This window comes from Bombus affinis, chromosome 1 (assembly GCF_024516045.1).
Source record: "Bombus affinis isolate iyBomAffi1 chromosome 1, iyBomAffi1.2, whole genome shotgun sequence".
NCBI classification, from domain to species: Eukaryota; Metazoa; Arthropoda; class Insecta; order Hymenoptera; family Apidae; genus Bombus; species Bombus affinis.
In genome coordinates, this window is record NC_066344.1 from 16,112,124 (window position 1) to 16,126,549 (window position 14,426).

General features: G+C 36.9%; 3 protein-coding genes across 8 annotated transcripts in view; 1 reads left to right on the forward strand and 2 right to left on the reverse strand.

Moving 5' to 3' along the window:
* Nucleotides 1-857, reverse strand: part of LOC126919385 (protein Wnt-4-like) — a 78,952-nt gene extending 78,095 nt beyond the window's left edge. The window contains exon 1 of one of the 2 annotated variants that reach the window (XM_050728563.1): nt 124-856. In XM_050728563.1, coding sequence (XP_050584520.1) covers nt 124-203 — 80 coding nt within the window. In that variant the 5' untranslated portion in view covers nt 204-856. Of the gene's footprint in view, nt 1-123 lie in introns of both variants that reach the window. The other variant, XM_050728583.1, reaches the window with a different exon arrangement.
* Nucleotides 858-5,324: 4,467 nt separating this feature from the next.
* Nucleotides 5,325-6,965, reverse strand: LOC126916275 (CDK-activating kinase assembly factor MAT1). The gene is made up of 2 exons (XM_050721924.1): nt 6,549-6,965; nt 5,325-6,491 (listed from the first exon to the last, which is right to left on the reverse strand). The coding sequence occupies exons 1-2, from the start codon at nt 6,670-6,672 to the stop codon at nt 5,653-5,655; spliced, it is 963 nt and encodes a 320-aa protein (XP_050577881.1). The 5' UTR covers nt 6,673-6,965; the 3' UTR covers nt 5,325-5,652.
* Nucleotides 6,966-8,803: 1,838 nt separating this feature from the next.
* Nucleotides 8,804-14,426, forward strand: part of LOC126916290 (lachesin-like) — a 66,588-nt gene continuing 60,965 nt past the window's right edge. For all 5 annotated transcript variants that reach the window (XR_007710516.1, XR_007710517.1, XR_007710518.1 and 2 more), the window contains exons 1-4: nt 8,804-9,911; nt 10,988-11,157; nt 13,573-13,783; nt 14,251-14,378. Coding sequence is in view for 2 of the 5 variants with exons in the window: in XM_050721971.1 (XP_050577928.1) it covers nt 9,872-9,911; nt 10,988-11,157; nt 13,573-13,783; nt 14,251-14,378 (549 nt within the window). In the remaining 3 variants the exon portion in view is untranslated. The remainder of the gene's footprint in view (nt 9,912-10,987; nt 11,158-13,572; nt 13,784-14,250; nt 14,379-14,426) is intronic.

Sequence of the window (14,426 nt, forward strand, 5' to 3'; positions counted from 1 at the left end):
CAAGGCGTGCCCTTCGAAGGGAATAATACGAGTGTATATTGGAGGGAAGATGCAGCCTCTTAATGACACGGACTAGATGTTATCTGTACAGTGGACATAAACAATCGTGTTGTACAAACTCACCACCAGTTGGCCTGCGCGCCGTTTTGCCACGCGATGAACAGCAATGGTACGAGTAAGAAGGTCGTGACGACGGGCCGCATCTTCAATTTCGATTCGAAGTTAAAAGCGTGGTGGACACTGGCTGGTTCGTTCGTTGGTTCAATGGTAAAAAAAAGAAAAGACAAGGTCGTCCGTCGTTTCAGCCACGCATTCTTACGAACGTCGATATCGATCGAGGATTCGCATCGGCAGTCGATCCCGAGGCTGACAGATCGAGATCGAACGTCGTCTGTGATCCGATTCGATCGTTGTTCCAGACGTAGTTCGAGAACGCGACGGCTTTCTCTTTTTTTCTTTCTTTTCTCTTCCTTTTAACTGTGTTTCTTACATGTTTCCCGGCTCGTATACATCACTGATCTCGTGACAAATACGATAAATGATCAAAAAATATGCTACTTTTTATGTCCCGACACGCACTCTTTGACCACACAATACCGCGAGACGAACCGCGAATTTTGAATTAAGTCGAGCTTCGAAGCGCGCGAAATGTTTTACAGATGGTAAAAGAGCACGAATAATGTGAGAATTCGTATTATGTCGTATATAAATGTTAATGTAACTGAAGTAAAAGTTAAAAATTCGCGAATCGTGCTGCGCGAAGAATATAAGAGGCTCCTCTTGGAAATGCGAAGCGAAGACGAACGCGATGACACTCCATGAACGTTCGCGTACGTACTGTGGCTGCTAGTCACGAGGAAAAGGGCAACGGGGCTCTCTCGATGGGCGGAACCTCCGGTCACTTGCTGCCGCGCGATTGGCTGTATCGCGGAAGTCCCCCCACCGAGGCTCCACTCGCGTTAATTAAGCATTTCGGCACTCCGTCCCGACTCCGAGGTTCGCGCGTAAGCTCGCTCGCTCGCGATTCGTTCGCCAACCCCGTCTGTTTCCGTAACTTTACTCGGAAACTCCGGAAACACAGCCACTAAAATATTTTCATAATAGAAGAATGAAACATTGGGACAGCGGCGTGAGTAATTTTATGTTATCGCGATTCTTCTAGATCTCAGAACGCAAATTGCGTTACGAATTGATCGATGAAAATCGATTTGATTTCGTTGCGATAATCGAACTGTATTTTGTATGCATATATAGTAATAAGAAAAGTTAACTTACACACGTAAGTTATTAGTCATAAATTATTAATTGTTGGAATATTTATACAAATTTATATTTCGATGATCGGAATTAAAAAACTGTAACCTAAATATATAAAAATTTGTTTTATTCTTTAAATAAAATATTAAATTATACGATAAATCCGCAATATATTCATTAATATTTATAAAGTCTTTTGCATAGCAATTAAATGTAATTTCCAAAGTAGATAGGATGTAGTAGAATATAAAATACAATTCATCTGATTATCCTGTTCAACGTAAAATTCCGAAAAAGAATCTATAACCTACAACTTGATATCTGTAGATTCATTAATATTATTAATTGTTGAATAATTGTTACATAGCTTTCACAAAAAATCACTTCTTCTAACATAAGATTTACATATGTATAACACAAATAACTGAAATTGAGAATTTTCAAGCAAATACTACACATGTTTACCTACACATGTTGCGTGTATTTTACATCGTTTCCAGTCGTGCCGTGTTATGTTTGTTATGTTAGAGTTGTTAGACATTTACGATCCGTGGAATTCGTAGAATGTATCCAATATGTATATATGTATATATATATACTATCATCTTATACAGTTATGTGTAATGAAAATATGTACATCTATACCGTAACCTATAATATTGCAGGCTTAAAAAATTACGTGTCGAAGTTAATGCATGTTATTAATATATTGTTTGGTTTATGTTCTTAGAACTTTATTTTACATTCTGTATCATTCACTTGTTTATAGTAAACGTAAACTTCATGTGAAAATAAATATTTCAGTCATTAAACAGATGTTTTAACAAAAACATTCTATTAACCTCTACACTCGCGAAAAGTCAACTACAGTAAAATGGTGTCACTTGTCACTTCTTTATTGTTTGGACTATATGTATCCTTTTATCCACTTCTCAGCTATTGATTTATTTGAATCGGCTGCCAATTCGATACGTAAATATTGATCGATGGAATAAACGTCTTATTTGTTTCTATTTACAATCTAAATAACTACTATTGAAACTTGTTTTTGTTCGAGGATCGTATTTATATTGGAAATCTGAGAATTCTATTTGGAATAAGTCAAGTAAACTACCGTAATACATTATCACGAAATAAATTTGCCATTAATTTGATGTACGTTTTATTACTGTTATTTATAAAGTAAAATGGACAGTTGTACACTATTATTACACAGTTATCTAATTATAGTTGAGTGAAATGAAGTGAACTAATTAAGTGGAAGTTCCGGATTTCAATATGATGGTAAGTTATTATAATTTTTTCAGGAAAAAGAATTTTTGAGAACTGCCGTAGCAAAGGATTCAAAGCAATACAATTTTAGTTAACCTTTCTCATGTGTTTTTGTTGAACGACATTTTATAACTACATATATAAAATAACTATAATTATCGCGATAGCGGCATATTATACGTAAAACGTGTTGATTAATATCAGTACTTTTTAAGACGTTAAATGTAAAGTTATATAAAATTTAAAATATGCTTTTATAATGTTTTCTTTTTAATGGGTCCTTTATGATTAATTTAAATGCAAAAAGAACATTGCAGGGAACAGTGTTTCCTTCTAGATAGGTCTCCATTGTCCAGATAATTGCTCATGTACCTTTTGGTTGCTCTGTCGATCACTGTCAATCTTTTATTAAAATTTTTATTTTTAATAATGTTACTGTGGTATGTTTTAATACAAAATATCGCTTACAAAGAATGCTACAATATGGAATTAAATTATATACGCTCCGATTATCTCGATTTCTATTCCATTTATCATCGATGTTGAAAAATACCTACAGTCGATCAATAGTTCTGTTATCATCGGTACTAATATTGTTGAAAAGTTCACCATAATAAATCTTAGAGGGTGTAAGAAACACTCTTATTTCTTCTGAGGTTGGTATTTAAGAACGTGAGATACCAAGTTCCATTTATTAACTAAGAACAAGATAGACCTGACGTTAAATGGGACTCCATAACTCACATTCTGAAATACAGATCTTAAAAAAAATCAGAGTAACTTCACGCCGCGATACTTGTAATTATAAGTCCGTTTGAACTATATGCTTGAACACGCTCCGTTTATTCACACAAAACTTCACTTCAGTACTGGATTAAATAAACTTATGATCATTAAACTCATTTATCTGAGCGTGAAATCTATTACAGTAGATTCTTATATTCTTATACTATATTATTCTTATATTAGAAAGTAAAACAGAGTTGTGCATGCGAAAAAAAATTTTAATAATTAATTGTTGAACCACGGTGTATATTTAAAATTAAATTAAACAGACTTATAATTTGTTAAAATTTATTACCACGGCTGGTAGGAATCACAGATCTAGTAAAAAAATTTCGAGAAATCTGTAATCATTATAAATTCAAACATTATATATATATATATATATGTATAAGTAAATTCCGTTCTCTTCGGGATGGGTATACATTCTTTACAAGTGGTCAATCTCATGTTTATATATTGCAATACAATTATTTTTGTCACAAAATAGCATTTAATAGATCAATAATAGGTTAACACAATCCTAAGTACCAAAGAAGTGTAAATGTAGTTCTAGCTCGTAAAAAAATATAAAAGTAATAAACGTGATTGTTGTAACAAATTGTTAAAGGCGGTAAGTTACAATAAAAACTAACAAGTTATTTAATTTGATTGTGTTATAATGAAAAAACATCTTTTCATGACACTAGTAAACACCGCGCATCGTGATGAGACGACTAACCTTTAGGAACACCGTTAACGGTATGTTATCGAGTAAATAAGGAACATTCGATTTGCGCGCGAACTCATTTTTCCTTGAACTTTCGCATTGTGAAGTTCGAAAGAGCTTTTGCTTACTTATTAATGGTTTAATTATTAATTTCTAATATTTACATTATTATTTTATCATACTTAAGCTATTAATTCATAACATTAAACTTATTAATTTCTAACAACTAAACTATTAATATATTACATTAAACTGATAATTTATAAAAATATTATTAATATAATATTAATTTATAACATGTTAACTATTAATTTATAGCAATTATTTAATTACATTATGACAATTTAATATTAATTTACAACGATTGTCCATTCATTGTTAGGAATCCTACTATTAATTTCAAACAATACTATCAATTCGTAACAAATAAATTAATGATTTATTTTATTTTATTTAATATGAAGCAAATCTTTGAAATCTTTGAAATAATCCTTTATTTTTAAATTCATTTTTTAATTTTAAATACAATACTTAATTTTTCATTTAACTAATTCATATAAAATCAGTGCCAATACAAAGTGTAACTATTAAGTGTCTATGAATGGAATGTAACTCTCCATGCCCGCACAAAACCAAGGAATCAAACCATATTCATAGGTTTGAGGAAGCAAATGCAATCAAATCGAATGCAATGCAATGAGATTTTGTCATCCATTCATGCGTATTACATTTGGTAAGTCGAGCTCAATGTTCAAATATGATTATTTGAGTCCACATACGAGTTAACCCCCTGGAGTTCTACCACATTCGTGCACACTTCAATAACTAAACATTTTCAAAATATTTTTTCCCAGATCCATTTTAGGATTTTATTTTTGTTTTAATGAATCTCAATTTATTTTCATGACTTATAGCATTCTCTGGTTTCGAAAACAATTATTCGTAAAATTACTGGAAAAACAAATATGTGGTTAAATATTCTTAACAATTTCCTAAAGAAAATAAATTTCCTATTTATAATTTCATACAAGACTTTAATTCTAATTCAAACCGATGTACTAAACCGATAACGTCGCATGCGACATAAAAATGTGTATGGGGAATCAAGCGATTATCAACATGTGAAACTCAAAAGAGCATTGAATGTCATGTGTTTGTGATTGATGATTACACATTACACAGTTAGCAATAGTTATAATATATACATATTTAATCTTAACCAACACCGCTATTAATGTTGCAACATAAACAGAAATTTATCTCTCGTCAATGGTAAGGAAAAAGAGAAAATTATTAACATGTATTATTATTTTTAACAAAATGAATTTTATTTTTGATGGAAACAAAAACATGATTGTTTCTTAATCTACGTACAGGTACTACAGTCATGTAGTGTTCGTGATATAATCATAATATACAATATAATACTAAAATTATATAAATATACAAGGCACATGTACCTGTAACTTCTGATTATATCACATATACGTAATTAGCTTCGCATGTATTATTTATTGAGTAACGATTTATCAGAGATTTTGGATTGTATGCGACAATTAAATGATCATTAATGATATCCTATATATAAAACTAGAGATATGGTTTTCTTGGTATTAAAACAGTTTGTACAATTATACAGTTGTGAATTCTGTTTGGCTTTGTGAGGGATTGTGATATAAACCAGCCATGGATTCTTGCAAGGCTCTTAAGCATGCAACATGTGCTTTGAATCCACCTGCCCTTTCTGCTGAGGATTCAACGCGTACATGAGAAACGTATCCACGAGCTTGTAAATCTCTCCAACTAGGAGGTGTTGGGCCATCTGTCCCTTGTCTAATAGGAGTGTAACAATATAGAGGACCTTCTTCGATCTTTGGTATGGGCATGTAACTCTGACCTCCCTGATTAGTAAATTTAATTCCTGTACTAAATTGAGTAACTTTAGCAGGTGCTGCTTTCTGTTCCTTTTTAGATGCTTGTATGACAGAAGCAAATGTCTCTACAATGCTCTTTGCATTTCCTTCTGAAAATGTAAGCTCGTCTATTAATGCTTCCTTTTCACGGATCTTTTTCTTTTTAGCTTCAATTTCTTCTTTAGCTATTTCCAATCTTCTTTCTTCCTCTTTCTGCTTCTCTAACTCGATCATCTCTTCCAATTCATATTCGCTTCTACCAATCTTAGATTTACTTTTTGTTATTTGATCTTTGTTGTCTTTTTTGTACTGTTCTATTTTCTTATTTGTTTCTACTACATCAATATTATTAGCCAAGTTATATATTAATGTCTCAATTTCTTCTAAGTAATCATTGTATTCTCTCAACGTTGCAAAGTCCTCCTCCTTCTTGTTGAAGTCTCTAAGAATTCTTTTCCTGATGTTTACTTCCTTCTCTACCATAGGGTCCTCGAATAATTGTACACGGAAATTCGCTCTTCTCAGAGGAATTTTACATTCGGGACATGATCCAGAACCTACAAAGATTACATGATAAGATTCTCGTAACGATTACTAACCTTAAAGATACTAACCTTTCAGAAATAACAAATCCACGCAGCTTTCACATAACGTGTGACCGCAAACGTTCACCATCATTTTCAATGATGGATTTCGATATTTGGTAGTTTTGCATCTTGGACAAGCTTGATCATCCATTTTTACGAGGTACGAAAAACAAGTACTTAAACTTATAGGAACCACAGTTTGCTTTCGCAGACTGATCGATCGGTTAAAGGGTAAAAAAATTCACATTCCGACGTATGACATAATTTTTAAATTCTAATCAATTGAATCACTCCGTATAGCTAAACAGTCAAAATACGATAACATTTTTATATTTGGATGTCGTAGCAAAGGATTCGTAATATCATCATTCCGTGACATAACCTATAAAACTCGAAAGTTCACATTACTACCATCTTGAAATTTAAACTCGAACTACAATCGATATTGTAACATCGAATAATGAAGCTTCTACTATCGAAATCATTGATATCGAAAATGTTCATAACCACACAAACTAAATGCTTATTAAGCATAATATATGATATTTCCATAAATTAATTGTCATATATAATTAATCAATTATCTGATTACAATGCAACGTTATGATTTAGTAACGAGTCTATAATGTTACAAATGTAAGATACAAATTCTATTATAGCGCTAAATAATTGTTTATATCATCATTTTTAAAGAAATGTTTGTATCAGATCGGAGAATAATTTCAATGTAGTTCGATGAATTATAGCTGTATTTCTCCGTTTTTATTCTTTGTTCTTAAGCGCCTAAACCGTAAATAAATTAGAAGATAAACTTATCGGAAAAACGTGCACTGCATGTTTTACCATCGACTGAATCTGCGCTTTTTCCACTACTTTCGATCATCGCGTACTGTTACGTGATTACCGAGGCAAAAAGAAGAAAGAAAAGAGGGAAAGAAATCTCTCACGAAGAGAGAAAACTCAAGTCGAATCCCTTGATACCAAAGCTGTACGTCTTTTGTGCGTTTCACTTCTAACGATTTAGGGCATCGATTTCTCTTTCAATTCCATCGTGTAAATTATACATTAAAAAGCAGCAGAAAAGGGACGCGATGCATGTCCATTATACTCGACAGAACAAAAGGGGGTGGTGTGCTTTGGTACTTCCTAAAGCTTCTCCTTGTTTCTTCTTTCCAACGACTGATACTACAAACGCCCATTATTCAACCTCTTCTTGTAAAACCATCTTGACGTTCAGTGAAAAATGTGCAACGACGTTCCTTAAGTAAACGTAGATATACCCAACATCTGTCCCGCTAACACGAAATATCCGAGATTAGCCAGAATCTTGTTCCATGGAAGATTTCCTAAAGTGAGCACCCTATCTCAGTCTTTTCTCGTCCCAAGCAGATTCACATAATGTCTTTTTTGAACGGCAAATTTTCTCGAGATTTACGCGTATCGTTTGTATCTATACGTATATACATATGTATATCATGTATCTAACATAATTGTATCTAACATACCTGTATCTATAACACGCTATATGATATATACATATTTAAAGGATTGACGTTTCAATTATTAAATTTGAATAAATACAACAGAAATACAATTAATAGGTTTCCATTAATTGTTTATTAAATTTAATAAATGACAAAATTCAAAAATCCGAAAATGACGAAAAGTGATTTCAATTTTTTTTGAAAATTTATTTATCAAACGTACGTTCAAAGAGATCATGGTAATACATTGATAATCGCAAACACCGCATAAACGACAAATATTTTGGCATTTTTAAAGCGCGTATTACGGTGAGTATAATACGACATTCGATAGCCAGGTCCGAGCAATTTCAACGGTCAAAAACATTCAAGGAAACAGCCTCGTTTTGTTTACTGTCTTTCATACGGACCGCGATCGAAGCGATAAGCTCGATCCAGCCCGTTTACGTGGAAAATGATGCAAAAGACTGACTCTTCTCTCTCTCTCTCTCTCTCTTTTACCTTTCTCTCTTTTACTCTTACTTTGCGTTGCGCTGCATGAAATTTGTTACGGTGCATAACGTGTGTTGGTGCGTGTGACACGTGTACGACAATGACGACGACGAGGACGACGATCGGTCCGGTATGGAATTCGATTCTTGACTAGGGATGCTGCACGCTCACCCTGTTATGCATCGTTGTGTGCGTGCCTGTAATAGAACTAAAGGGATACGCTTGCGCCGGACGATGTCTACCCCATCTTCCCGTTGACTTCGGGTGAGGGAAAGCGGGGCGTGTGCAAGGACAGATGGCAGGGCGTCTCTCCCGGGCCGTGTCGCATGCACTGTCAGTTTCGCTCGGATACTCGTACACGAGTTTTATCGTGCTCTGTCTACGCTCGCCGCGCTCCTCGTTCAACGTACCAAACTCACTAAGGAGAGAAGATCCATCCGCGCACACGCTTCAGACGCATACTCCTCTTTTTCCAATTCGTTCGACAACACGGTCCATGAATCAGAAGAATTAGATCATCTACTTTACGTTAATCGTTCGCTTCATTTAGTAACGAAATACGAGTAGAACGTGAGATTACACCTAGACTTTTCTGTTTTCTCCACCGCCCGTTGCTACGTACAGAAGAATGAAAATCAGTTGAGATCGTTCGATTTACATACTAGAATATATATTATAAGAACACGGTGTACAAGTCGTCGAATGAATATTCCTTTCTTTTAGTTGTTTTTGTTTCTCAATTTCAAAGAACACGAAGAAGTAAAAAAGAGAGGTTTTGTTCATCTATGTACCGTTGGTCAATTAAGTAGTTCACGGATAAAGACACGTTCCAGCGGGAAGAGAGAAGCACTAGTGTCACGTAAGTGGGAGTGAGACGGACTATTATGGGGAAGAAGTATCGGGGGCGATTTCTATGCATGCCAACGCGTAGATCTCGAATAGCGGAGACATAATGGCGACATTCAGTGAAAAACTAAAGGAAAATCGGATGCTTATCGATTCGTATCTCTTTTCACGAGTTTGATCTCTACACTAGTCCTTTGTATCGCGAAATGCTGTATCGAACGCTCGATTTTGGATTATTGCACCATACCAGGGAGAAGATTAAAGCATCGCGGATGGGACGGATCGGTTCGATGGAAATAATTGATAAGTGAAAGTCTAGTCTCGAGGAAGAGTGATCGCGGAGAACGCGAAAACTCCTTTATCTCCCACTATCTCGTCTCATATAAATCTTGTATTACTATTCCATTCCGTTTCCTTTCTCCCATACATCTCGCCGGTTGAAACAAAGATTGTGGTGGATTTTTTTGAAAAACGCGACGGTTCTATCGAGCGACATCGTGGATCGAATATGAAAGAGAGAAACAAAAAATGAAGAGTTTATTTTTTACTCTGGGTCTATTGTTTTCGGGTAAGTGGAAATTCATCAGCCACGTGTTTAACTGTTCAAGGCGGATTGTTTTTTGAATCGGTTTGCGTAATCGTAGTTTACCCGAACAATGATGCTTTTTAAAACGATTTAACTGAATTTTCACCCCGCCACTCAGCCTCGCCGCCGTGGTTTGAAAAGAATTTCTCTTTGAAAAATTGTTTAGATTGAAAATAATAGGTAATGAGAAAAAGAGGTAATTTCTCGTGTGTATACCCTGCTGATTGCAAATGGTATGAAACGGGGCGAATAAAGCACGCCGTTTCAGGTACAACGAATACGAATATAATCGCGGTTACACGAGCAACGACGGGTACCGCGATGAAAATATTGAGAACATTCGTTATAATAACGCGACGGCTGCTGCTGCTACTTGGGGTGCGATATATTTTTCCACGGGTATACGCACAAAAGAGAGAAAAGTGACAGAACGGGTTGCCAGCGATAGTTCACTGCCACGTATTATGAGATAAAGTAGTTTCTGAAACTGCTGCGTTGAAACTTTACCGAGTTACTTTAATACTTTATGACGAAACGTAGGCAAGGTCTATGTCCGAACCCGAAAATAGGAGATGCACGTATATGTGTACGTGCAGATATACATATGTACGTATGTATTATATACGCGGCCTTTTACCGCGTACCACTTCGGGACACGTTAAAATGATTTCTTGCCACTTCTGGCCCGTATATCGTACACGCCTCCTCTGGCGCGTACGAGAGTTCCGCGGTAAACACGAGGAGTTAACAAAATTCCGATAACGAATGACGAAACGTGGCGAACATTTCCTCTTTTCTCTATTCTACTCGCGATTTCCGGCCTTATAGCGGTTCGCGGTGCAGCGAAGCACGGGAAATAATCTTTCGGGTCAAAGAACAATCCACCGCAATCTGGAGATTGAAGCGAGCCCATTGAAAGCTGCTTTTCTCTGCATTTATATGTGTTTGTTTCTATGTATGTGTTTGTGTGTGTGCGTGTATATATATAAATATATAATCTTTACATGTACGCGCGCGAGGTTGTTTTGGTTTTGTTCCGTGTATGTTTCTTCTTAAAGTGCAAAGACTTGCCCGGAGCACATCCGATTCCGAGATGCACGAGAATCGGGCACTGGAACCACTCGACCGTGGACCTTACTTTGACATCTCAGCGTCACGGAATGTCACCGCGTTGGTTGGCAAAACGGCCACCCTCACCTGTCGAGTACGGAATCTGGGCGATCGTACGGTAGGTAATCTCTCCTCTATTAAAGATGCGAGTCACGTGGTCTCTGTCCGCGAACGAGATTATCGGCTGTCAGCAACGGATAGAAATTCGATAATTCGCGGAGATTTTTCTCTTCGTAATTACTTTCGCTTGGAAACGTTAATGGGATGGCAACAGCAGCGCCTTTCAAGCTCAGGTATATGTGCTCGATGGAGTTAATGACGATTTTGAAAGAGAGTATAATGCGGTTGCGTTTCTGAAAGAGAGAAAAAAGCGAAAGAATCGGTCTGGTATATATTGCATAATGTAACGAAATGTACAATTTAAGTTCGGCCATTAGACGGTTACGGTATAACGGAGTCGAAGTTAGTTATCGCGATACAGATAGGTACAAGAGCGAAGTTTCTTATTTCTTTTCTATCGTTCGTTTTTCCGTTACCCATAGTTCCCCTATTTACCGGAGAAATTTAAGTAAAACAGAAAGCTTTTGCTTTTTTATAATACGCACGGCCGAGCAGTTTTTATTTCGCGCACCCTCCACTCCCTCCGCCTATCCCGTCTCCTTTAATCCCTGTCCGTGCCTCCTCTTCAACCTTTCTTTCGCGAAGCACCGATAACGCTGTACGGAGTGCATTTTGTTTTCAAAAAAGTTTCTTTTTTCTCTCTCTCTCTTCGTCTCTTTTTTTTTCGTTCTACCTTTACTTCTTTCTATGCTGTTGCTGGGGTCACACAAGTCAGAAGCCTCCCATTAGAGAGGAAAGGATATTATGGTATACCGAAAAAAAGCACTGTCGACGTAACAGGCATAGCGAGAGCACGCGAAGAGATCACGTGTCGTGCGGTAAATGCACATATCAGGGTTCCATCAAGCTACTTATGGGATCCGGTGCATAATTCATCGCGGTACACGCGCGTGTCCTTTTCGAAAGTCTGCCGCTCAGTCTACCGTTTCAAGCGAACGCTATAATTCTCATGCAAGCCCAGCCAGCCCATCTTCAGTCGGTTTTAATTGCAAGTAACGTTTTAAGCTCTATTTGAATTTTAAATAGCTACTGGTTAATCATAATCGGTCAAAATACTATGGGTAAGGTCCTGAGTAAGTGCGTTTTATAAAAGCCTAACGAGGTGGCGTTTCATCCGTCTCCGTATATATAGCCAGGACCCACGGTTATCCGTCACGTCTTTTTCATTAATATTCCTTTGTGCGATGACGACGCGATGTACCGATTATCGGTATGTCCTAAATACTAATTTGTAGTCTATTTAGAAGCACACACGAGCGCGCGCGCATGCTAGGGAAACGTGGTTTAACGAGCCAGAACAACAAATGGCATTAAACCATCAGCGTGCAATCAATGACGATCGCTGAAGGCGTGAAGTACGAACGTTTTACTCTGACTCTATGAGAGAGGGAGGGAAAGAGAGAGAGAGGGAGGGAGAGATAGAGAGAGGGAGAGAGGGACAGAGAGAGACAGACAGACAGACAGTCTATACATCGAATGATGCATATTCAACGGTTTTCATATACATATATACACACATGCATATCGGATCGCATTTTGTTCCGGTATGTGCGTCGTATACGTGAGACCCACACAGACAAAAAGTTTGTCATGTAGCGGATAACGTTAATAATTATTTAGTCGACAACAATCGGTGTGTCCAACTGATGCAAATTGATGTTTGTGAATATATCAGGACACGTTACAGGAGCATTAATTACAGTTATCTACGCTGTCGTTGTTGTCCTAGCAACATCACATTTCTTACGGTGCGCACGTGTACACACACCTGTGATACGTGTCATCGGCGCGGAATTCCCATCGAGCGGTTTTTACGCGTCAAATAATATGAGAATCAGAGGGCTACGTTATACAGTTTTTTGAACATTCCCTGAAAAATACGGTACAGTAAATCTCTATGATTGTCCGCGTTTCCTTTTTTTTTTCTCTTTCCTCACCCCTGGTGGGAGGGAAACTCTATTGTTTGAATTAACATCGATACGCGTATTAGCCATGGCTTAAAAAAGCATTCTTCGGTTATTCGATGGAAATGTCAACAAATAATCGGTATATACGACTATCTCTCGGTAGCCGATAGAGAATATTATTTAAACGGGCTGCCGCTTATCGGATATCAGAGATGGAATCAATTTCCAGCAGTTATTCATGCGAATTGATAGATAAACGCAAGTGTTCGATTTTAACTTTAAATAGTTTCACACGCAAAATTACACGTCGATGGTCGTTTTATTATTCAACGGCATCTACTTACACGTGATAGCACCGCTGGCCACCATTGATCTGCTTTCAAATTTGCTTTATGTTCACCTTATGAGATTTGTGCTTACTACGTGTTCTGATCCCTTCTATGCTACAACACGTGTATACGTGTATATATATATATATATATGCCGTGTGCCTGTCCTATATGTAGGTTTCCTGGGTAAGGCACAGGGATATCCATCTTTTAACTGTTGGCGTTGAAACGTATACATCCGACCAAAGATTCGTGGCATCACACTTTCCCAGAACCGAAGACTGGACGCTCCAAGTGAAATATCCCCAGCGTCGTGATTCCGGGATCTACGAGTGTCAAGTGTCAACGACACCACCGATCGGCCATTCGATGCATCTCTCCGTCGTCGGTAAGTTCACATCTATGCTGTTCTTTACTCTTCATTCGTGTGTTTGTGTTTCGCAATCTTCCCGTCGAATCAGCTTGTCTCTCTTGTTTCGTCACCGGATACTCGTTAATTTCATTTCAGTCGAACGACTATCGAATGGACGACCAACGTCCATAAGCAATTGTACAATTTGCCGCGTGCAATCAAGCGTAGCTATAGAGAATTCTTTCGCAATTTTGACTTTACTGTGAATTTCAATTAAACAGTTGTTTTTTTCCTCGTTAATTGTACGTGCAGCCAATTTGTGTGCACAGCATCGCCGCGTGAATTTCACCTTATGAAAGAGTAACATAGCGTATGTTTTATATATCCCTTCCTCATTGGCTGGTTTAGTTTCACATCGTTCTTTTCTTGTTTATTTTTGTTCGATTCGAAGAGAAATTATTACGTATGGTGAGTCATATTTTCCTTTATTTTCTATTGTCCAGAACCTGTCACGTCGATCGTTGGAGAACCAGAGATGTTCATAAACAAGGACAGCACCATGAATCTCACTTGCGTGGTACGTCACAGCCCCGAACCACCGACCGCCATTTATTGGACCCATGACCACGAGGTATTGCATTTTTGATATATGACTGTATATACGTGTGTATACATTGTG

Coding starts and splice junctions, on each gene's coding strand:
- LOC126916275 (XM_050721924.1), bottom strand. CDS start 6,672: ATGGATGATCAAGCTTGTCCAAGATGCAAAACTACCAAATATCGAAAT. Junction 6,492..6,548: donor GGATTTGTTATTTCTGAAAG/GTTAGTATCTTT, acceptor TAATCTTTGTAG/GTTCTGGATCATGTCCCGAA.